The following is a 22,522-nucleotide window of genomic DNA, read 5'->3' as shown; positions in this document are numbered from 1 at the left end:
CACATATATGTTCATGCCTGTGTGTATGTGTGTGTGCATGTGTGTGTGTTTGTAAGTGTGTATGTGGGGGGGTGTTTTAAGAAGGGATTGTGCGGCTTCTTCTCATGACTTCTGGAGGATTGACTGGGTATTTATGCCATCCACAGCCCGTGCCCACAACAGTGAGGAAAGCCAGAGAGCTGTTATTACCAGGGGTGTTGTGTTCTTTCCACATGCCTGCCATAATGCTAAGCTCCAGGCAGCACAGCGAGCACCGCTGGCACTGCGGTCCCCACTTCCAACCCCTCCATCTAGGCACTGTCAGCGCAGACATTCACTCATAAGTTCAAAGCTCGAAATGCCAGGGTGGCTAAGCTCTGAATACATCATTTGATTGCCTTGAAAAATACACGGCCAAAAGAAATGTGTCTCCTACTGTTAAAGGTTGGATACTGCGCATGAGTGGAGTTTGGGCTTGTCTGCCGTGCAGCGGAGCTTTTCTCTCCGCCTCTGTTTCTTCATTCTCTCTCCGTTTCTCTTTTCTTTCGCTTCCTCTTTATCTGTGTGGTTCATCAATTCAGTAGCGCTATCATACTGTGCCGAGGATGCTGTGGAAGCGTGTAGCATTCTCACAAAGCCAAAAGTAGCCATGTTTGGTTTTTTTTTCCCTGGCAGTGAGCTGTGGGCTGTGAGTTGACATGTTTGTTCGCTGCCAGAGCATCCACGGGACATTATTTATGTGCTTGCGTTGCGGCTATGTTTGCGAAAACATTTTTCTTAACTGTAACCGCACCGAGTTTCTTTTTTTCTTTTTCTCTTTTCTTCTTGATGCGCTGCTCTAGTTGCCTCCCTCCACCTCCCCTCCACCTCTCCCTCCTCACCGACCGCTCTGAGGACGGTTGGCCGTGCAGTCGCACGCTTCCCCGCATCTTTTGCCACCCCCGCCCTTGCTGCGCACCGAGAGGCTGGCCTCACCCATCGTTCTCTCGGCAGCACAAAAGGCCGCTGGTATTTTTAAACCTGCGTTGCCTGTAGCCTGCCATTTTCAAATGCCTTAACCCAACAAGGGCTGGCCGTGCCATACGGAGGCCATCCTCTGCGGCTGACCCGGCGCGGCGCCCGCAGGCAAGCCACCGGAACCAGCCGCCGCTAACCTCTAGAGGCCTTTCCAGGAGGGTGCCACCCCAGTCCTGCCGAGTCCTGAGCCACCTCTCTGGTGCGGGCGTAGGAGGGGGCGAAGGGGGGCATGCCATGCGTTGACGTGGCCTTAGATCCCCCTCCAGTGGCCGTCTGTCGGCACAGCGGGTGACCCTTCTTTGTGGTGACGCTTACTTGAAACAGCTCATGTGAGGCCGGAGGCCAGTGTGTGTGTGTGTGTGTGTGTGTGTGTTTGTGACAGATTGTGTCTTGCCAAGGGAAACCACATGAGGAGTGGGCTCAAGAGGCCAAAGTGCTGCTGAGGGCACACACACGTTTCAAGTTTCATTTGCTTCATGGGAATCTCTGCAGACCCTTGAAGTATGTGTGTGTGTCTCTGTGTGTGTGTGTGTGTGTGTGTGTGTGTGTGTGTGTGTGTGTGTGTGTGAGAGAGAGAGCATGCTTTGTATGAGTGTATATGTGCCCTATGAGTAGGTGGACAAATGTATGACTCATGACAAATGTGTGATTGTGCCTGAAATGGTCAGGTTTGTTTGTTTTCTGTGTGTGTGTGTGTGTGTGTGTGTGTGTGTGTGTGTGTGTGTGTGTGTACACATGCATGTATGTGTGTACACATGCATATGTGCGTGTGACTTGCGCCTCCACCAAGGAGCCTTGCGGCGACAGGAGATGAGTGGAGCTGACATTCTGTCGTCGCCGCGGTAATTTGATTTATTTATTTTCATCAGGTGGAACATATCCGGCGCGAGGCCTGGCATGGCAAATGCCCGTCTCCCCGCCTGCGTTCAAAGCCGCCGCGCCGCTAGATAAAACCATCACATGCCCGCCTGTATTAGGCTCATCCTCGCGCACACGTTTACCTCAAAGGCACCGCCGAACACGCACCCAAACAAACAACAACAACAACAGATAAACGTGACATTTCCAGGAATGACACATTTAAAGGTTGCTTTTCCCATAGATATGTCTCAATGAAGATGTGGGGATGGCCCTACCCCGGCTCCATTCTGATAGCTGTTGAACACAGCTGGGAAGGCGTGCTGGTGGCACCAACACCTAGAGTCCACAGGGAATTGATCCTTATCAGTGAAACTGTTGCTGGAAAGGCCAACGCCACACCTTTTCTGTTATTCTGAGGACTAATATCTTTTATTCAGTACAAGAGGGTCAATGGCTCCATGTTGGTGAAGGAGAAGTACTGTGTGTGTGTATGTATATGTGTTTGGCACACAGTCTATGTGTGTTAACACGATGTGCGTGTGTGTGTGTGTGTGTGTGTGTGTGTGTGTGTGTATGTGTTTTGTGTATGAGTGGTGTGTGTGTGTGTGTGTGTGTGTGTGTGTGTGTGTGTGTGTGTGTGTGTGTGTGTGTGTGTGTGTGTGTGTGCGCGCGTGCAAACACATGCATGTGTGTGTTTTGACCCTAGCTCAGCAGGCATCTGACTGCCTGGATCTGGGGTGGAAGCAGAGGCTGGCCTCACTTTCACCCTCCCCAGCAGGGGGGAGCAGCTCTTGGGGCTGGAGTGAGAAGTGACAGAGGGAAGATGGGGTAGGGGTGGGGTTAGATTGGATTGGGGGGGCCAGAGCAGAACAGAACAGCAAGAAGCAGAAGCATTCAAAGGCTGGGAGTCAGCAGAAAGCCATGAAAAGAACAGCAACAGAGAAAGAAAATGAGCAATAAAGCTATCAGCTCCCTTTGAAGAGGCACGGACTGAGAATACTTATTTTTTATATTTTGGCTGAATGTGAGTTTCTTTTTTCCTGCAGGGCTTGTATTTTTTCGGAGCCCATTGATGTAGAAGTTCTTCTTGGCACTCACACACACACACACACACACACACACACACACACACACACACACACACACACACACACACACACACACTCTCTCTCTCTCCCTATCGTCCACATGGGGCTCATAAATACAAACTAGCTGAGAGGTAGATGAAAATGTTCAGCACAGACTAGAGTAAGTCGGGCTCAAGAGGGACATAGTCAGAATGTGGGTCTGGGTTTTACTGAACTATGAGATAATGCTGAATTAATTATTATTTTTTTCTTTCTCTCTTTCTTTGTCTCTTTCCCTCCTGCTGTGAATGCCCTGGTTGGATCTGCAGTGCCTTCCTTCACATTCACTCCCACAGGTAAGAGTTCTGACCTCTCTCTTCTCTTCTGACCTTTTGACCTCTAGAGACCACCTGTGGCTTTGTTAAGGGTCACAGAGGCAGTCTAAATGTAAATAACACTATTTACATTAGAAATATACTGACAAGATGAAGGCCTAAAATGTTGTGCAATGCTTCTCATGAACCTGAAAATATCACCGCCAACCAAGGACAACGACTGGAATGCGCTGTACTGCCAAGAAAGAAGAGAAACATTCTTTTGGACAGTTCTCATCCTGGCAACGTTCTCATCCTATTAGTCCCAACTTATGTTTTTGTTTATAAGAAGAGTCCTTGCACTGGAGGAGTTCTTACACAAGGCCTCAGCACCAGTTTCCCATGTGAAGCCCGAGGCATGAGAAAGGGAGTTAGTAATAGTCAGGCCTCCAGATCCCCAGCAGCAGCAGCAGATATCCGGCAGCATGACAGCCAACAGATGCTACCTCTCTCTGTCAAAAACCCCCTCCCACAAGAGAGGCAGCGTGTGGTTCAGCCTTGATCAAAGCTTCTCGATGGCTTCCTGCCTTTGCTACACCCCCACCCTCCCTGCACCCCTTCCAAACCCCAACCAAGTCCAAAATTGGACTCAGAGGGGACGACACTCAAGACGCTGGTGCAGCCCAATTATAGAGCTACAGCGGCCGAGAGAAGGTTCCGCTCTGTGTGGCGGAGGTGAACCAGAGCGACACGAGCTGAAACATCTATGAAAAAGTCTGGAGCCAGGAGACCTATCCACTATCATTTTACCCACATACCCATCCCTTATTTTGATTGGTTTTAGCGTCTTAATTCTCCCTCTCCTTTCATCTTTTCAACACTTTCCACACTGATGGGCCACAGAGGAGGAGGTTGTGGGTAGAGTCCAGGAGATGAGAGCTTGCTCGCAGGCCAGGGCTCCCTCCTCTCCCAGAGCCAGGGAAAATGAATGAAGAGGGGCAGGAAAAAGCCTGATGCAATACATCAGAAATACTGATATTGCATCCCCATGTCCCGCTCAGCCTCTCCATGCTCCATGTGTTATTTTTATTTAGTCTGTGAGCCTGTGTGTGTGTGTGTGTGTGTGTGTGTGTGTGTGTGTGTGTGTGTGTGTGTGTGTGTGTGTGTGTGTGTGTGTGTGTGTGTGTGTGTGAGAGAGAGGATTTCTTCCCATATTTGAAAAACATAAACAACATTTACTGGAAGCCAACGCGAAACCTGAGCTATCGTCAGCTTCCTGTTTTGGAGACACAGCGAGGGAGGGGAAGAGGGAAAGAGACAGAGAGGATGAGAAGAAACCGAGAGAGAGAGAGAAGAGGAGGGAAGCACCCCCTCCCTCCCCACAGAGAGAAGATTGTAATTAAAGTTTGGAGTTTATCTCTCTGCCTCACACCGTCAGCTTAAAGCCCCCAGAAAGGGTCCGACTTCCAGCGCATTGTGCTTCAAACACGCCGCAGCCATGCCAGGAGACCAAAGCCCTGCGCTGCCTCCCTCTAAGCTTCTTACAAACACACACACGCACACACACACGCACACCTTCATCCTGTCCCTGCCAGGGATGAGTCAGACTCTTATGTTTGACACACACACACACACACATACATACACACATACTGTATGCATGTGCACACACACACACGCATACACACACCCCAGCACACTCAAACATTCTATCACTCCAGCCTAGTAAGGGCCTCCACACAGTTTTGCCGGTGCTTTCTTTGAAATGACTCGCCTTTTCTAGAGTGGTGTCTGGTGTGGAACTGCAGAAGTGTTTTGGTGTGAATGGGTTATTTTGGCTGCTTACGGTCGTCTCACGGTGTGTCTCTCTCCCCAACAGTGTCCTACCAGAGGGGAGGGGAGGCTGTCAGCAGTGCTGGAAGGTAAGGGGCTCGCCGGTTTGTGTGTTTCCCACGAGGAGTGTGACGTGTGTGTGTGTGTGTGTGTGTGTGTGTGTGTGTGTTAGAGTGTGTAAGAGAAAGCGTATGTGTGTATGTGAGAATCAGCCAGAGTGAGAGAAAGACACACCAAAGAATGAGAAAAATACATGATTTGTGTGTGTGTGTACCCATTTATCATTGGCTGCCATTGTGTTGTGTTGTTGCTTTGTTCTGTGCTTCCACACAAGCTCCCACTGTCACTCAGTCATGTGAAGATCTGAACCCCCCCTTTCGTCTCTCCCTCTGTAATGACTCCTCTGGAGCCGCACGCCACATTTGCCAGCTCTCAATGGAGACGTATGGCCATGGAGCCTCTCTTAAAATTCCCAAAGAACGAGAACGCCACTCCGCAAATGGTGTGCCGCCGCTGCGATTCATTCTTCAGTCCAACACTGAAAAGTGTAGAACATGAATAGTCCATTTATCCTGGGCTGACATGATGTATGAATAGACTCTTGAATTAAAAAGGGGAAAGGTATAGAATGAAGAGAGAAAGGGGCGAGGAGAGGTGGAATCGAAACATCTGGAGAGGTGCACTTTCTCCGGTCGAACACTAGGGGGAGGTCTCGCACTGGCTGAGGTTGTTTCGGAGGAGTTGAGGATGAGAGACTGGGTGGAGGTGCACGAGGGGATGAGGCTGCAGCAAGAGAGGGGAACAAAAGAGCCAACCTCCTCCCCAGAAAGTGCTCCCGACCCCGCCCACGGTGGATTTGTCGATAGATAGCGGTGCAATGCCTCACCCACTGGTCGCAGTGGGAGGGTCACGCCGCCGCCTGTGTCTGCATCTGCCTGTGTATGTCTCTGTGTGTGTGTCTGCGGTTCCCCATTTATGATGCCACAATGAGAAGACAATGCAGATCCGATGGTTCTGCAAGCGTTCAGCCAATGTTATGTACAGACAAGGTTCTTAGAGATGTTCTAGAATCCACAATGTCATGGTGGACTCTACACATGCAAGCTGATCAACTGGTCTCTCTACACAAAGGCTCTCTCCATCACCCCTGTAGTTCCACCATAGTATTAGCATAACCAGTTCAACACTAAATGAGGCTGAATTGTCCATGCATCCATATTGAACTGATGTGGAAAAGAGTAGTAAGGCTGGAGGTTTTAAAGGACGAGTTGTTGGTTTGTGTACGAGCATGTCAACAGTATGGTGCAGATACTACACCAAACTCAGAGCAGTGGCTGCATTTGTATCAGACTAATGCAGCAGTATTCACTGATCCTGTTCCTGCATACTGTCTCTCAGAGACACATATGCCCATTACTCAAACAGCAGTGACTAACTTCCAGCTATAAATTTGATAGAAGCTATAAATGGAATAGGAACGAATGTGGGGGCTGTGGAGCTTGAGCTATAGTGGTACACAGAAAGAGGGAGAGAGAGAGAGAGATAGGGGGAGGGAGAGAGAGAGGGAGGGAAAGACAGGGAGGGAGGGAGGGAGGTAGGCAGGGAGGGAGGGAGGGAGGGAGGGAGCGCGACAGAGAGAGGGAGGGGAGGATGTAAGAGACACAACACACTGCATCACATGCTTTGGCTTTAGTGTACTCAGGAGATTCAGCCGTTTCTGTTCAGCCTGTCACGTGCACACACACACACTCACACACACACACACACACACACACACACACACACACACACACACACACACTCACACACACACACACACACACACTCACACACACACACACACACACACACACACACACACACACACACACATTCACACACTCACTCACACACACAGGCGCTCACTCACTCACACACACACATACACACACATACACACACACACACACACACGCACATAGAGTCTAACTGAAAAGCACACTTCTCAGAAACAAGGAGAGTAGTCATCAGGGGATGCCTGTAGAGAAGGAAAAGAAAGGACATGAGGGATTCAGGGAGGACAGAGAGAGAGAGAGAGAGATGGAGACAGAGAGCGATGGAGACAGAGAGAGCTGAAGTTGTCTCTGAAGCCGTGTTGAGTCGTACACACCAACAACTTAACTTACTTGATCTGAGTTTTGTTCAGTTCGTACAGTTCTCTCTCTGTGTCCCCCCGAGTTCTACTTTTCTGTCTCGCTCTGTCTCTCTCTGACTTTGTCTGACTCGTGCGCACACACACACACACACACACACACACACACACACACACACACACACACACACACACACACACACACACACTCACACACACACACACACACACACACACACACCACACTCACAAATCTTCATATCTTGTTTACACTCACATAGGAGATCACAGTGATTGTCCCTGACATCCGAGCACCCACTCACTGCACTCTCTTCTCTCTGTGCTGACACTTCTGACATTGCGCATTTCTTTACTTCTCTCTCTCTCTCTCTCTCTCTCTCTCTCTCTCTCTCTCTCTCTCTCTTTCCCCATCTCTCTCTCTATCTCTCCATCTCTCAATTTCTCTCTCTATCGGGCAATCTCCCGTTCTCTCTCTTTCTTCATCTATCGAGCTATATCTCTCTCACACACATACACACATGCATACACAAACTAGTGCTAATGTGACTGGAAGTCTGATGCTTATATGGTGCTCAGTGAATCAGTGCGCCTGGGCTGCAAGCAAATCAGGCACACTTTATCTACTTAATGTGGATCCCAGCTAATGTGGAGAGAGAGAGAGAGAGAGCGAGAGAGAGAGAGAGAGAGAGAGAGAGAGAGAGAGGCCACTGCTTCTTGAAGAAACTCACTGCCCATTGTAACACAGAGAGGAGAGGAAGGGATTATAGGCCCAGTTGCTGGCAAAATCAGAGCAGTGGGCTGACGTGTGCGATGCAGTACACTCTATATGACCCCTGTGTATAGCCTGAGCTGCTAGCCCTTCAGCTCTGCGTTCCTCTGCATACGTAGCGTACTAAGGCAGTGTGATTATAATACCTGTGTTTGTATGAGCCGTAGTGGGACATGTACTCGTGGAGTCAGCACATTGAGTTTGTATGAAGTGAAAGTGAGTGGAGCTGATGATAGGCGCTCACGCACTCTCTCTCTCTCTCTCTCTCTCTCTCTCTCTCTCTCTCTCTCTGTGTATGTTGTGCTTGGACAGGCCCGGGCTGTTGAACATGGGGGAGCCGGCGTCCCAGCCGTGGCTGGCCGACACCTGGCCCAACAGCTGCTCCAGCCACAACGACTGCAGCATGAACTGCTGCACCTCCGGCCAAGGCAACAGCGACAGCAACCTGGCCACCTACAGCCGCCCTGGTGAGTCTATGCCCCAAGCTCTGCGTGTGCGCCTCTGCAATACCCTATACAAATAAACGCCCATGTGACTGTGTGTATGTCCGTACGTGTGTGTGTGTGTGTGTGTGTGTGTGTGTGTGTGTGTGTGTGTGATTTGTTGGAGGTTACGGCAGGGTTGGATTGGACAGGAAGTGAGCTGGTGCACAGGGGGAAGAGGGGGCTTATGGGTTCCGCTCCAGCCGCTAATCGAATTGCTGTGCTGATTTCCATACTGTTGTTATAGCCTTTAATGCAATTTCCCCTAAGTGCTCAGTTATTTAAGAAATGTGTCTCGGCCCAAAGAGGTCAGGACAGACCAGGCAACCACTGCCAGAGAAAGGGAGAGTGAGTGAGAGAGAGAGAGAGAGAGAGAGAGACAGAGAGAGGGGACAAGAACATGTCTATGTGTATACTTGGAAGCACACTCTCAAGATGGAGGGAACAAAGAAGAAGAAGTAGAAAGGAAGGAGTGTGTGTGTGTGTCTTTGGGAGTGTGTTGTGGAGGTGACACAGTGATGGACAGGTGGGCTTGGGTATGGAGGGAGGGATGAGGTGGGAGAGTCTGAAAGATGGACAGAATGAGGGAGAGAGAGAGAGAGAGAGTTATGGTGTACCTTCAGGTGGCCCTTTAGTTTAGTCAGCAGTAATTTTGCAAACAAAAGGGAGTGAGTTTGGCTCAGGAGTCCCTTGGCAGGCACACAGAGAGAGAGGAGGAGGAAATGGGGGGGAGAGGGAAAGAGAGAGAAAGAGAGAGAGAGAGAGAGAGAGAGAGAGAGAGAGACATAGCACACGAAGCCAAGTGGTTGCAATCTGAACGCCATGCACCTAGGTTCTGGAAGACAGAGAGGAGCGATGGAGCCCTTGAGATTGAGTGAAGGTGAGCCTCTAGGTTATTCACAGTAATGGGACACCCTGCTTTCCTCCCGCTCCCCTCCCCTCGGCATGGCCTGTTTGAGTCATCTTTCCCTTTTCAGATGGAGGGATAGAGAGCTCTACCTCCAGAGCAAGGCCTGTTCTCTCTCTGTGCATACTTACTGTCAGGCGCAGTGCCTACCTCCCTCTGTGCAATAGCATCTCCACATGTCTCCTGTTCCCCACACTGCCGATTCTAACTTTTCCTCTCACACAGGCGCTTTGTGTGGTGTGTGTGTGTGGGTGTGGGTGGGTGTGTGTGTGTGTGGGTGGTCTCAGGCTTTCCATTGAGGGTGTTAGTGTGTGTGTGTATATGTGTGTGTGGGATAACACACTGAATGAAATCCTCACTGTTTGCGTGATACTCAATGTTAAAAGACGTTTTAACACACTTTGCCAGACTCCTGCTTTGGGTGCCAGCTCCTTGCAAACTCCTTCAGAGGCTTTATCCGGATCAGAGTCTACATGTTGTCTACTGCTAGGGAGGATTTCTTTAGGAGTTTCTTTTTTTTAAGAGATCTGTGTTTGACGTTAGAATGCTTCCCTGTAGACCAGTCTCTTTGAAGTGCACAGATCTCCGGGGTTGAGTTTTGGGTAGGCTGGAAGGGTTCTTCCTCCCGCGGCTCTCGCATTCGTCCTCCGGTGTTTTAGTGCCGGGCTGCCATGCTCACGTCTCCCCCCCGCTGCCGCCGAAGGATTTGAATATTTTATGAGGCCAGAAAATTGGATCTGTCAGGTCGGGCACGTTGTTTACAGCGAGACACGGCGCCACCCCACACCCCCACCCCCACACCGCTCCCGTTCCTCTCTCCTCTCGCTCGCTCTCCTTTGATACGGACATGTTTCCGAGTCCCGCTTGATGAGTGAAGCCGTCTCGCCGCTCTTGGAGAGACTGGAAGTGACACGGTGAATGAGAGCGCTGAATTATTGAGAAAGAGAAGACAAGAAAGACAGAGAGAGGTAGACAAAGACAGAGAGAGAGAGAGAGTGAGATAGCAATGATGACCGCCCAGTGAATTGTATTACCACTGCAGTCAGTCAGCTGCCTGAGATAATGACTTTTTTTATTTGGGGCTGAGCAAAGTGAATTTGGGTTGTTAACCGAAAGATTCGTACCTGTCTGGCGCTAAATAAGCCCCTTCACGAGCGCGCCACTGAGCGGATGGCCGCAATGAATTGAATCACATCTCAGATTAGGTCCTCCGACGCTGAGCAGATGTTACAGCTGAGTGACAGCACAGGGAGGAGAGGAGAAGGGGGATGTCTGCAGCCCTCTCTCCGTAGCATCAGCGCTCCGTGCCGCCATTGTCCTTTCCACCTGCCATCGGCTCATCTCACTAGGCCTGCCCAGCAAGCACTCCGTCACCTCCTCATACCCCTAACCTGCCCCCTTCCTTACTCCCCCGCCTTTTCTGTTATCCAGCCGACTGCATCGCCAACTACAACAACCAGTTGGATAACAAGCAGAGCAACCTGATGCCGCCCGAGCAGGGCATGTACGGCGAGGTGGACCTCTCCAACAAGATCAACGAGATGAAGACCTTCAACAGCCCCAACCTGAAGGACGGCCGCTTCGGCCCCGGCGGCCAGCCCACGCCCTACGCCACCACCCAGCTCATCCAGTCCAGCATCGGCGGGGGAGGAGGGAGCGCTGGAGGTAACAGCGGGGGCAGCGGAGGTGGCAGCGTGGGAATGATGGGGGACATGAACGAGAAGCACTGCTGGAAGCCCTCGCCCTCGAGTCAGAAACAGCCGCAGCAGCACCCGGATGTGAGCGCCACGCAGATGCAGTACAACGTCATGGAGCAGAACAAGCTGAACAAGGGTGAGTGAGCCAGCCACGAGGTGGAGGCTGAGGTGGAGGCTGAGTTGGAGGGTGGTACTGTTGTTGTTTCTCCAAATCCTTTCATCTTCTTTCATTCCTCTCATCTCATTTTCCTGCCTGGGATTTAACTCAGGACTTGCTTTGTCTCGGGTCACCGGCTCGTTCGGGAGAGCCGTGGAGCGTTCTGCATTCCTCTGCCAGTCGGCTGTTTGTCTTGTCATCCGCTCATCTTCCTCTGCTCTCCCTTTCACATCTGTCATCCACACCTCTCTGAGCATACAGAGCAGCAACTAGAGCCTTGAGACTTGTAGCATCTCTAGTTGTGGGAGTTTTTCCCCCTTATCTGGACAAAGAGAGTTGGGACTTGAGGTTTAGTGTCAGGTATCACTGAATGTGCACTTCGAGGGATAAGCTGATCTTCTAAACAAACTCAGCTTATCCACCTGCAGGGAAACTAGCTACTTTACTGAGAGCTACTTTTTTTCTTTGAAAAGGTTTCAGGTTGCCCTTAACCTTGCTAATACAACATCCATCCTCATGATGTATCCTACATTCAATGCATGCTGCCGTCTCTGTTACCATGTCATGCTTATCCCTAGCTTCATTTCACCACTGCAATACTAACAAGCTATGTCCTCATCTGACTGCTAATATCTGAATCTCTTTTCTCCCTATTAGCTTACTGTGAAATTGTTCTTAAAATGTTTTACTGAAACATCACATATGTGTCTCATCCCTACTGTCATGCCTCATCCCCCTGTGTGTGTACGTGTATTCTGGCTAAAATGCTCAGTCAGTTCATGAGTTGTGTGATGTGCCCCCAGACCACTACAGAGGTGGAGAGAGCCCCAACCCAGCCACCATCCCCTACAACCAGGGCCCCGAACCCAGCACCGGCTCCTACAACAGCTCCGACCGCGGCACCAGCAGCACATCAGGTTGGCCTGCACTGCCGTCATACACCAGCACTACGTCTCAGTTCAACTTGCTGAGTACTGATTTATAGTATGATTAGCAGAGTAGTTGGAAACCTGTCCACTCCGAGCCAAGACTACACACTACATACAAGCCAAACGATGACAGGACAATGACTCTATTTAATGTCTTCATGAATTAAAATGTTTATTATTATTATTATTTACGACGAACACTATGTTTGGGGCATTCACGCTAACTGCACAGTTAGCACTTCTGCATGAACATGGGTCTAGCTAACATTGTCTTAGCTTTGTTATGCAAGTCACTGCATGAACATGCATATGAATTGTTTTTCCTCACAGTTCATTATCTCGTGTTCCATTACTGTAGCTTGGATAATGTTTAATCACAGTTAGCTTGCTAGACTCAGTTTCTAAATCATAATTTTTCTCAAAGGCGATAAATCACAGCTGCGCGCTAATAACAAATGAAGCTTTAAAAATGGTAATTTGGCCGACGCCGAGTCGAGCATCTTGCAGAGAAACGAAAAAGGGAGATTCATGCAGACAAAAGGAATTCAGGGAGGACTATAAAAGCCATTCATTAAAATCCGCAAAAAGCTCCATCAAAAGGTGTAGCCGAGACACGCACCACCTGGGCTGCCACAGTCGCTGGTTAGCATGGAAGGCCTCGCATGACGGCGAATCCTCCAGAGGTTTTACTCAAAAGAAACTGAGGACATGGTAAACAGCGTTCCCTTCCCCACTCCCCTTTGGTGGATCTCTGGATCTGCCTCGTGCGCCACAGTCCCCCTACCGCGTGGTCGTGTTTGCCGATGAAAGCATTAATTACAACAATGCCCTCACCCGCTGCTCGCTGGGAGCCATCATGTTGTCAGAGCACCCAGCGGTTGCCCCCCTATACCCCTCCACACCCCCACCCCGTACCCCCCGACAAGGACAAATGAGGGTGGCTGGAGCCAGCACGCAAGGCTGCCGCCGCGATGCATCTTATCTATTTTCATATTGTATTTGAAGTTCAAAGCAATTAAAGCAGGGAGCCTTCCATGCACTGGGAGCCCACAGCTCATTGCCTTTGCATTTTAATACTTTGTTGTTAATTGGCCCCTGATGTTTTTTTCTCCCGATCTTGCTCCTCTTCTTCTGCATTCCACTTCCTCTTTTCTCTTTTTTTCATACCTTTTTTTGGCAACAGAGAGAAGGGATGAGAAAAATGGATGTGTTTATTTGTCCGGTTATTTATGTATTTTTGATTACCTGCCTTCAATTACATTTGAGAGATAATGTGCCTGGACGTTTTGCCTGGCGTACCTAACGAGCTGGCTTCCATTAGCGGCGGGTCTCTGATGTGTAGAGGAGTCATTTTTCATTGGTGTCTTCCTCTGCCATCCCCCAAATGAACCTTGATGGTTGATGGGTGTTCATCGCATGGCAATTTGTTTACGACGTGTATCGACATGGATATCCCTTTAAGTATAAGTGACATACACATATTTTGGCACGCTTTTGTCTGTGTGTGTGTGTGTGTGTGTGTGTGTTTGGGGGGTATGGTCGTTCTTCTTTTACTGAATGGCTCTTTTGTTTGTGTTTCAACAGGGAGCCAAGGCCAGAAGAAGGGAACACGGACCCCCAAACTGCCCAAACAGAACACAATGAACTGGGCTGACCTTCTCCCCCCTCCCCCCGCCAACCCCCCACCCTGTGACAAGTACTCACATCTCTCTATGGAGGAAAGGTATGCACCGCTAACCCAAACACACAGACAAACTCTCTCTCATACACACACACACACACACACACACACACACACACACACAATAATATGTTTCTACATGCATTGATAACTATATTTCCTCTTACACGTAGACTATAACTCCTGTCTGCCCTCAAGCAGTGCTCCTCACCCACCCACCCTCTCTCCTCTCCCATGTCTGTAGTTATGAACAGGACATGCAGTGCCCCCTGCCCCCGTCCCGTATGTACCTGCAGCCGGACGACCTGGAGGAGGAGGAGGACATGGAGCGAGGGCCAACACCCCCGGTGAGGGGCACAGCCTCGTCCCCGGCCGCCGTCTCCTACAGCCACCAGTCTACGGCCACCCTCACGCCCTCCCCCCAGGAGGAGATGCAGCCCATGCTGCAGGACTCGGGCGACGGCATGGGCCAGCACGACCGCAGGTATCCCAACGTACACACCTCGAATGCTAGTCATTTAAAAGCATGTTTTAGGGCAAATGGACATGTGGTGGTGTAGTGGTTAGGTTGTCTGTCAGTTGTTTTTGATAGAAGCATCTGCTATATACCTGACCTTTGACCTGGACCTGATTAGCGTGTTTGTGCTCCCTGTTCCTTTTCTCAGACGTCATGTGGTGAGCCCCCCTCCCCCACCGTGCCCACTCTCCCCCCCGCACACCTACGGCTACATCTCCAGCCCACTGACGCTCGACACCGACGGCATGGAGGAGGAAGACGAGGAAGAGGACGAAGCCGAGGAGGAAGGTGATGAGACGGACGCCGAGGTGGCCAAGGTGCATCGCCACCACCGGCGCCAGCGGCCCCACCATCACCAGCAGCAGCAGCACCCGCCCAACCCACACCACCCCCACCAACACCACCACCAGCAGCACGCCCAGGCCCACGCCACCCCCCACCACCCGCACCAGCTGGCCCAGCGGAGGCTGCTGGTGCCCCCGCGCGGCCTGGAGCAGACCCCGGCCTCCAGCATGGGCGACCTGGAGAGCTCGGCCACAGGCTCCATGATCAATGGCTGGGGCTCGGCCTCGGAGGAGGACAACGCCTCGTCGGGCCGCTCCAGCGCCGTCAGCTCCTCTGACGGCTCCTTCTTCACCGATGCCGACTTCGCCCAGGCCGTGGCCGCCGCCGCCGAGTACGCGGGGCTCAAGGTGGCCAAGTACCCACAGCAGCCGCAGCTGGAGCAGCACACTGCACCTGGAGGTGAGGAGAGGCAGAGGGAGAGGGAGAGGGAGAGGGAGAGACTGACATGAGGGAAGACAGGCAGAGAGAAAGAAGGCGTGAAAGTAGCATTTCCCAAAAGCAACTAAAAGAGAGGATATTCAAAATCCGTCATTAAATCATTTAACAGTTGTTAAAGCATTACATCGAAAGCAGTATTTTGCCACTTGCAAGCAAACACAACAAAACTTGATCACGGTCTCCCTTGCTCAAGTGTTTCTGTTCAAGTGTTTCTATTTTTCTTTGTGCTCCCGACTGCTTTTGCCATTACTTGTTGTACAGAGACTGTAATCTGTAAAGTTAACACAGCATTTTCAAATCTCCCCGCAGCGCGAAAATACCAAATAACCCCGTCAGGCCACCGTCCAAGCAGCCCTCTGTCCACCGACAGCAACATGAGCACGGCGCTGATGCAGAAGCGGCCTCCCAAGAAACACAAGCAGCAGCAGCAACAGCAACAGCAGCAGCAACAGCAGCAACAGCAGCAACAGCAGCAGCAGCAGCAGCAGCAGCACCTTGCCAGCCACCCAGGCCACCCAGGCCACCACCGCCGGGAACCCTACACAGATGGTGAGACACACACACACACACACACACACACACACACACACACACACACACACACACACTACTTGCCAGGCCCCTATTCTTCTCCACTCTCCTCCTTGTCATTCCGCGACAGGCTATTATTCTCCTCCTGAGCGCTCTGTTTAACTAAGAGTTTGATTCTTATCGGGTCTGTTCTCCTCCTTTGTGTCTCTCGCTGTACGCTTTCATTCCGAGTGACTCGGTTCTCCGCCGGTCTCAGTGAGACGAGGCCAAGCACAGTCATCGGCGGCATTATCGGCTCTCAAAAGAAGAAGCAGCAATGAGGAGCAAGTTGGGCCCGGCTCTTTTGGGGCCTCCGTTTTATCTTTTTCATTAAGATTGGGCCGATGGCTGGATAGCGAGTGTGTGACAGCCGGGGCTAGTCGTGGCCGTGCCACAGCCTCTGATTGTTTCCTCTGTGATTTTTTTTGGGGGGGCAGGATGAGCAGGAGAGGTGAGCAGGTTATGAAAGCCTCATAGATCAAGCCTCTGTCAGCACCCCTCACCCCCTCACACCTCCAACTCCATTGCACGTCTCCCTCTAGCCAGCCAGAGATGGGAGAAGAGGGTGACAAAGAAGCCCAGGAGTGTGTGGTTAGGATGAGTGAATTACCCCAGTGTGTGTGTGTGTGCGTGTGTGTGTGTGTGTGTGAGTGTGTGTGTGTGTGTGTGTGTCTGTCTGTGTGTGCATCCTAACTCAGTGATTTAATCATCTCCTTGGCATCACTTCTAATCTTTGGTGGTGCTGAGCAGGCAGGAGAGAGGATAGAGTGTGGGCTTGGCTGTGTATGTGTATGTGTGTGCGCGTGTTTGTGTGTGTCTGTGTGTGAGCACACGTGTGTAGTCTCAGGGGACTACTGTCCGGGCCTATCTGCTGACACTCTGGCTCCATCCAGCCCCAGCTACTAATGAAATTGCCCCTGAAGCTCTGGGCTTTTATTGGAGTGCCCCCTCCCCCCCCCCCTCCCCTACCACTTTCAGGGCTAGATAGACACAAAACAGCAGGCTGCACCTGGCAAATACGTGTGTGTGTGTAGAGAACCAGACAAATAGAATTCATCTTTTTTATCCATTCTCCTTTCGTGTTGACATGGAGATATAATATCTACACAGACTAGGTCACCTATATTACCTTCCTTTCCTGTGATCTCCCGGCCTACCTATCTCTCAGTTCATCCCCTGCTCCCCTTCAACAAGCATTCAGCACAGAGGCTTGATGTCTTCTGGACTTCTTTCAGACACATTCTGTTGCCTGAAAACATTACATCAAACATCAAACTCATCGCTTGTCCTCCCTCAGTTCAAAAGCATAAACTTAGAAGAGATAGGGTTTGTTGATATCTGTTATCAGTTTCTACTTGTAAACTGCTTCAAATAGAAGGGTTTGGCGGCACAGTAGCAGTAACATCACAATACACACGCATACACACACTCAACCCCGGCAGGCTGTATCCAGAGCTGCAGCTGAGTGATATGCAAACTCTCAAACACAAACTATTCTCCCCTTTAGCCAAGTCTTATCCATGTTTGGAAAGTTCCAGAAACTCATCAAAACAGGACAGAGTGAGAAGTTCTCTCATCCCCTCTGTGGATAAGTGGCTCTGAGAGAGTGAGTGTGATCTCACCCACTCCTCAAAGGGGCCGGACTCGCAAGCTTCACCTGCTGCTGTGTGTCCTCATAAATCTCAGGTCCTCCCCTGATGCGATGCTCTACACACACACACACACACACACACACACACACACACACACACACACACTCACTCTGCTCCTTCAGCAGCCTGCATCGATCCAGCCCTCACGCCTGCAGTGAACTGGGGAGACATAAATATAAAACCACACATGGCCCTGCCTCGCCTTAAGTATCGACTGGACACATCACATCACGTATTCAAGAGGTGTGTGTGTGCGTGCGTGTGTGTGTGTGTGTGTGTGTGTGTGTGTGTGTGTGTGTTTGTTTGTCGGTGCCAACCCTCAAGGTGCCTGAGAGCCTCGTCTTTGAGATCATGATGTGGCAGAGTGTCAGTTTGAGTCTGCGCCAGACACTTCTATAAAGTGAACGCGTTGTTTGATGCGTCTCCAGCTGCACGCATACCCACACACAGGCAGGCAGGTTTACAGTACAGGGGGGAGGAGAGGGGAGGGAGGCGCTGCCAGGGCGCCCGTGTTTATTAGCACGCTTAATCCTGCGCGGATCACAGTCCTCCGCGCCAGCTGAGCTATCTCTCCCCCCCACTCGCAAGCTGATTAGAGGACGAGGAGTTATTGATCGCTGGCAAGACCTGGCTTTCCTCCTATGTCTTAACACCACTCCCACACTCCCCTTTTAGTCTTTTATTTTGACATTTTTTTCCCTTCATCCTTTCATCCGATTTTGCTGCTTTTCGTTTGGCCCGTCCCTCGGCTGAGGTGCTGGCTGTGGCTGCTAATATGAATAATGGTTGAAGGGCAGCCAACATTGATTCATCGATGTGGAAGGGTGTGCTGACCGTCACGCTTGTACACACACATACACACACACACCAATATACGATACACACTTTCTCAAACACTGCATATGGCAGCAGATGCTAAACCACACACTAAACCACATATTCACATGCATAGATACACAAATACTATCTCCAACCCTCTCTTACACACACACACAAACATACCAACTGAAGTACAAACAAACATACTATGTTTATGTCCCTCTCTCCCTCTCTTTTTCTCTCACTCTGTCACACACACACACAACCTCACACATGCACAAACATATACACATGCAAACTCACACATGCAAGCGCACACGCACACATAGACACGTACTCAACACACACAAACTCGCACATACAGACACACACACACGCACACACAGAGTCATACACACACACCGTGTCCTTGCTGAGAGGCCAGCAGGGGCTTGGCCGGGCTGAAGGACAGTCTGGAGCAGCTGTGATCAGCAACAGAACAGATCGGCTCCAGCTGTGTTTCCCTCTCACCTTGCAGGTGCTAGACTAATGAGAATGACAAGCGTCAGCACACACACACACACACACATTCTCTCTTTCTCTGTCATACACATACACACACACACACACACACACTGGTTCCACTGCACTCTTTCTAGTCCTCATCTTTAAAACCAGTATTGTCCAACTGAGTGGAGACATGTCAAAACACCTGTGCTTGAAAAATGGCCACTCCAGCCCATAATCATCTGAGGTGCTACTGGTATCTTACACTGACAGACTCAACACGGTTGTATGAGACTCCCCCTAGTCTAACTGAGACTCCCCCTAGTCTAACTGAGCCTCCCCCTAGTCTAACTGAGACTCCCCCTAGTCTAACTGAGCCTCCCTTTGTCTTCATTTCCAGACCTGCCACCCCCTCCCATACCCCCACCGGCTGCCCTCAAGTCCCCCACGCACCCATCCAAAGCTGGGCCGGAAGGCTGGGGGCCCATGCCCCCTAAGACTGGCTCCAGCGGAGAGAAGAAAGCAGGAGGAGGGTACCGCTCCAGGGACGGATCGGACACCCGCACCAGCTCCGCCGAGCGCCACGAGGCCCAGGAGAGACAGAAAGCCCCGAGGGGGGGCAAGGCTGGCAAGCACGAGGCTGGCACCAAGGCCCACCAGCATCAGGGTACGATCACTCAATTCAACACTCGCTCTATTACATATGTATTAGAATGAATATTAGTCACTCAAATGAGCTAATAAAGGATCATAGAACTATACTGTAAGTGAACACCTATGTGAAACAAGGACATACCAGCACCGTTGGGAGTAAAACCTTGGCTCCAGTTGTTTTTTTAGTAGACCTGTTGTGCTTCACCTGTAACTGGATGTTTTCTTGTTCTCCCCCCCAGGCTCTGAGGACATCCCGCCCTATAACCGGCCCTCGTTCCCAGCAGTCCACAGTCCGCGGGAACGCGACCCCGGCTCCTCCAGCTCCCTGTCCTCCAGAGGCTCCGGGGGGCGACGGAAAGGAGAGGGGGAGCAAGCGGGCCGCAGACCTCCGAACCTGGGCCACAACACCATGGGAGCCTTTCAGCCCGGAGACGAGGAGTTAGAGGTAGAGAGCCAGTCTGCTGACTAATGCAGTCTGCTGTTGTGTAGTGTGCACTGGAGCATGGTAATAACTGCAGCATGGGTTGTGTATCCTCTGACACACCTAATAGAATGTTCTGCTAGTGCAAACATCATGACATAAACTTTCAGGAAGTGTAATGATGTTCGTCACACTTCATAGCATCCGTTTGCTGCTAGTTAAATTGAAATCTGAGAAATGCAGGAGCCTTGATAAGGAGTTTTTTGCTTGTATAGAGTAACTAGTTTAGCTCTAGTGCAATGCGTCTAGGTCTTTACTCACCTGCCATGATGAACTTTGACATGCTTGAAGGCAGAACGCCTTAGGTGTAAGTGTGTATTTTGAAATGTGTGTGCTCATCCTTTTTCTGCAGATGGTGGAGAGCTGAAGACCAGCTGACCGAGAGACTCCATCATGTCTGTTCCAGGATGAAAACTGAGAATCCCTTTCCTTCACAACTCTCTGTCGGATTTTAAAGAAATCTCACTCCGCCATGTTCACTGACAAACACTATAACTCGCCTTGTTGCCATCAGGAATACTGACCAGTTGTCCATCTTTTTTTGTAATTTATCATTTTCTAAGTCCAGTCGAGAAGAAAGATAAAAAAAAAAACGCAAATGATAAGAGAAAAAAAGCAATTGTGCATTAGGAGGGAAACGAGCTGTAGTACTTTATATGTTGATTTTGATGCAATATGGAGTGACGGTTACTCCGGTGATTGTTTCCGACTTTACAGACCCTGGCTAAAACCACAGAAGGACCTTACAGTCGGGTGTTTCTGTAATAATATATTAGCTACAAGCAGAGCGGGGGATGGACTGTCTTGTAAATACACGTGTACACATGTTTCTTATTCTTTAAAATAATCCATTGTGGTACTTCCATTTTTTCGTCCGCGTTTTATTTTGAATAATTTCTAATGTTATTATGCCAGTAAATATAATTATTTTACCCTTCCCCAAGCCCATTGTAAATTGTTATATTGTGTAACTGCCCTCGAAAAAGTGCCACATTGGGATCCTCCTCTTTTTTTTTTGTAATGCACTGTTATAATGTTTTGTTGTCGTTCAGTGTTGTTTGTCTTTATTTGTTTTACTTTGGTTTTAAAAGCACAATCACTAAACTTTATTTTAAACCATTTTATCTATTAACCTTTTTGTCTTACATGAGAAATACAGGTACGACAAAAGAGCCTTGTTAATCCTGATGACGTGGGTAAAGACGATAAGCTGTTTACCTGGGGGTGGAGCTGGGAAACCGACTCCCTGCTGGCTAGTCTACGTCTGTCTCTCGGTCCTCATCAGAGCGATAACTTTGTTGTTGTTTTTTTTTTTTTTTTTAAGAGCCTTGTTTTTTTATTTGTGTTTTCACTTTACTACGAAATGGTTATTACAAAACCGAGTAACCTCGAGATTGAGGGTACTTTCTCCATCATTTTCTTTTCTTTTTCATTCTGGCTTTTTACATTTGACGAATGCACTTAAAGGATGCTAAGGAACATGGATGCAGCCGTCACCATGGTGATGAGGAGTGAACGGGATTGGCCAGCAGAGAGTCTGTTTTCCTGAGGTGGGTGTTGGGTGGGGGGAGCAGGGGGAGGGGCAAATGAGAGGGGGTCAGCCTGCTCGGAAAAGGAGAGGCCGCTGTTGTTTATTCATCTGCAAACATTTGTTTCATAAAAGGAAAAAAAGAAGAAAAAAGGCAAAACAAAAAATAATAAAGAAAAAATAATCAAACCTTTTGGTAGTCCTGTGTCGTCTTTTGTTAGCTTCAGAAAAGGCTTTTGTTTTGTTTCTTTTTCAAGACTGTTATACACATTGTATTGTCTACATTTCAGAATGTTATTTACAGATTAATGCTCCTTATGGCCAAGTACGACCTGTAACTAAATGCAAAGTTAATTTGTTGTTCTGGGCATCTAAACCCATCTACCAGACAGAAAATCATGTCTTAATATCCAACCTCTAATGAACAAGGAATCTTAATTAAAGCCTGCAGCTCGTGTTGTGTAAATGAACAACACCTTAATGCAGCAACATGTCACTCCCGGCCACGCTTCAGTGGCTTGTCAGACAAGTAACGACGATGCCATCTCTGGAATGCCACAATCTGTCACTGTAATGGTGGAGGGCAAAAACTCTGACGGATGACATTAGTTTTATTGACCTTTTTATCATGGGCCTAATGGAAAAGCATTGCAGCTGTTCAACCCAATGTTTCAGCGCCTATCAAATTTTAATATAAAATCCATTCGCACTCAAAGGGCACAATCTACTGCTAATAATGGCATCGGGTAATGACTTTTCCAGGCAAAAGACAATGTTTCTCCCTGCGCTCTCTTCTGGAATGTTGTTAGAATCAGTGCTGATTTGTGAAGCAATTTTCGACAAAATTGCCGGCAACACACATAAAAAAAAAAATAGAAAACTTCTTGTTTTTAGGTTTTGTCTTTAATTTGTATCTTTTGTACAGCTTTTGTATAATTAATGGTAATCTACAAACTAAAAAACAAAACAAAAAATTAGAGATTTCTATTCATCTGGCTGACACTACATATAAACATTCTCGTCTCAAAGACAAACCTCACCTCAGGGAGGCTTTCCAAACACACACACACACTAATTGCTAAGAAATATAATATAATCTGTAGAATGTACCATTTCCACTGTCGCTAATGAAAGTGAATGATTCTGATGAATGAGATGTCCTATAGGAGCCATTGCTCTTTCTAAGT

The 22,522-nt window shown here is 49.4% G+C and overlaps 1 protein-coding gene across 4 annotated transcripts in view; it reads left to right on the top strand.

The window, feature by feature from the left end:
* The window catches only part of robo1 (roundabout, axon guidance receptor, homolog 1 (Drosophila)), a 264,703-nt gene extending 243,509 nt beyond the window's left edge, over positions 1–21,194 (top strand). For all 4 annotated transcript variants that reach the window (XM_042708700.1, XM_042708701.1, XM_042708699.1 and 1 more), the window contains 12 exons: positions 3,254–3,280; positions 5,118–5,160; positions 8,305–8,459; positions 10,813–11,214; positions 12,039–12,152; positions 13,749–13,887; positions 14,090–14,329; positions 14,511–15,106; positions 15,455–15,694; positions 19,073–19,339; positions 19,566–19,771; positions 20,160–21,194. In XM_042708700.1, coding sequence (XP_042564634.1) covers positions 3,254–3,280; positions 5,118–5,160; positions 8,305–8,459; positions 10,813–11,214; positions 12,039–12,152; positions 13,749–13,887; positions 14,090–14,329; positions 14,511–15,106; positions 15,455–15,694; positions 19,073–19,339; positions 19,566–19,771; positions 20,160–20,174 — 2,444 coding nt within the window. In that variant the 3' untranslated portion in view covers positions 20,175–21,194. The remainder of the gene's footprint in view (positions 1–3,253; positions 3,281–5,117; positions 5,161–8,304; positions 8,460–10,812; positions 11,215–12,038; positions 12,153–13,748; positions 13,888–14,089; positions 14,330–14,510; positions 15,107–15,454; positions 15,695–19,072; positions 19,340–19,565; positions 19,772–20,159) is intronic.
* The last annotated feature ends 1,328 nt before the right edge of the window (positions 21,195–22,522 follow it).

Source organism: Clupea harengus, chromosome 9 (genome assembly GCF_900700415.2).
Source record: "Clupea harengus chromosome 9, Ch_v2.0.2, whole genome shotgun sequence".
Taxonomy (NCBI): Eukaryota; Metazoa; Chordata; class Actinopteri; order Clupeiformes; family Clupeidae; genus Clupea; species Clupea harengus.
Note: the sequence above shows the minus strand (reverse complement) of the source record. Positions and strands in the feature narration are given on the sequence as shown.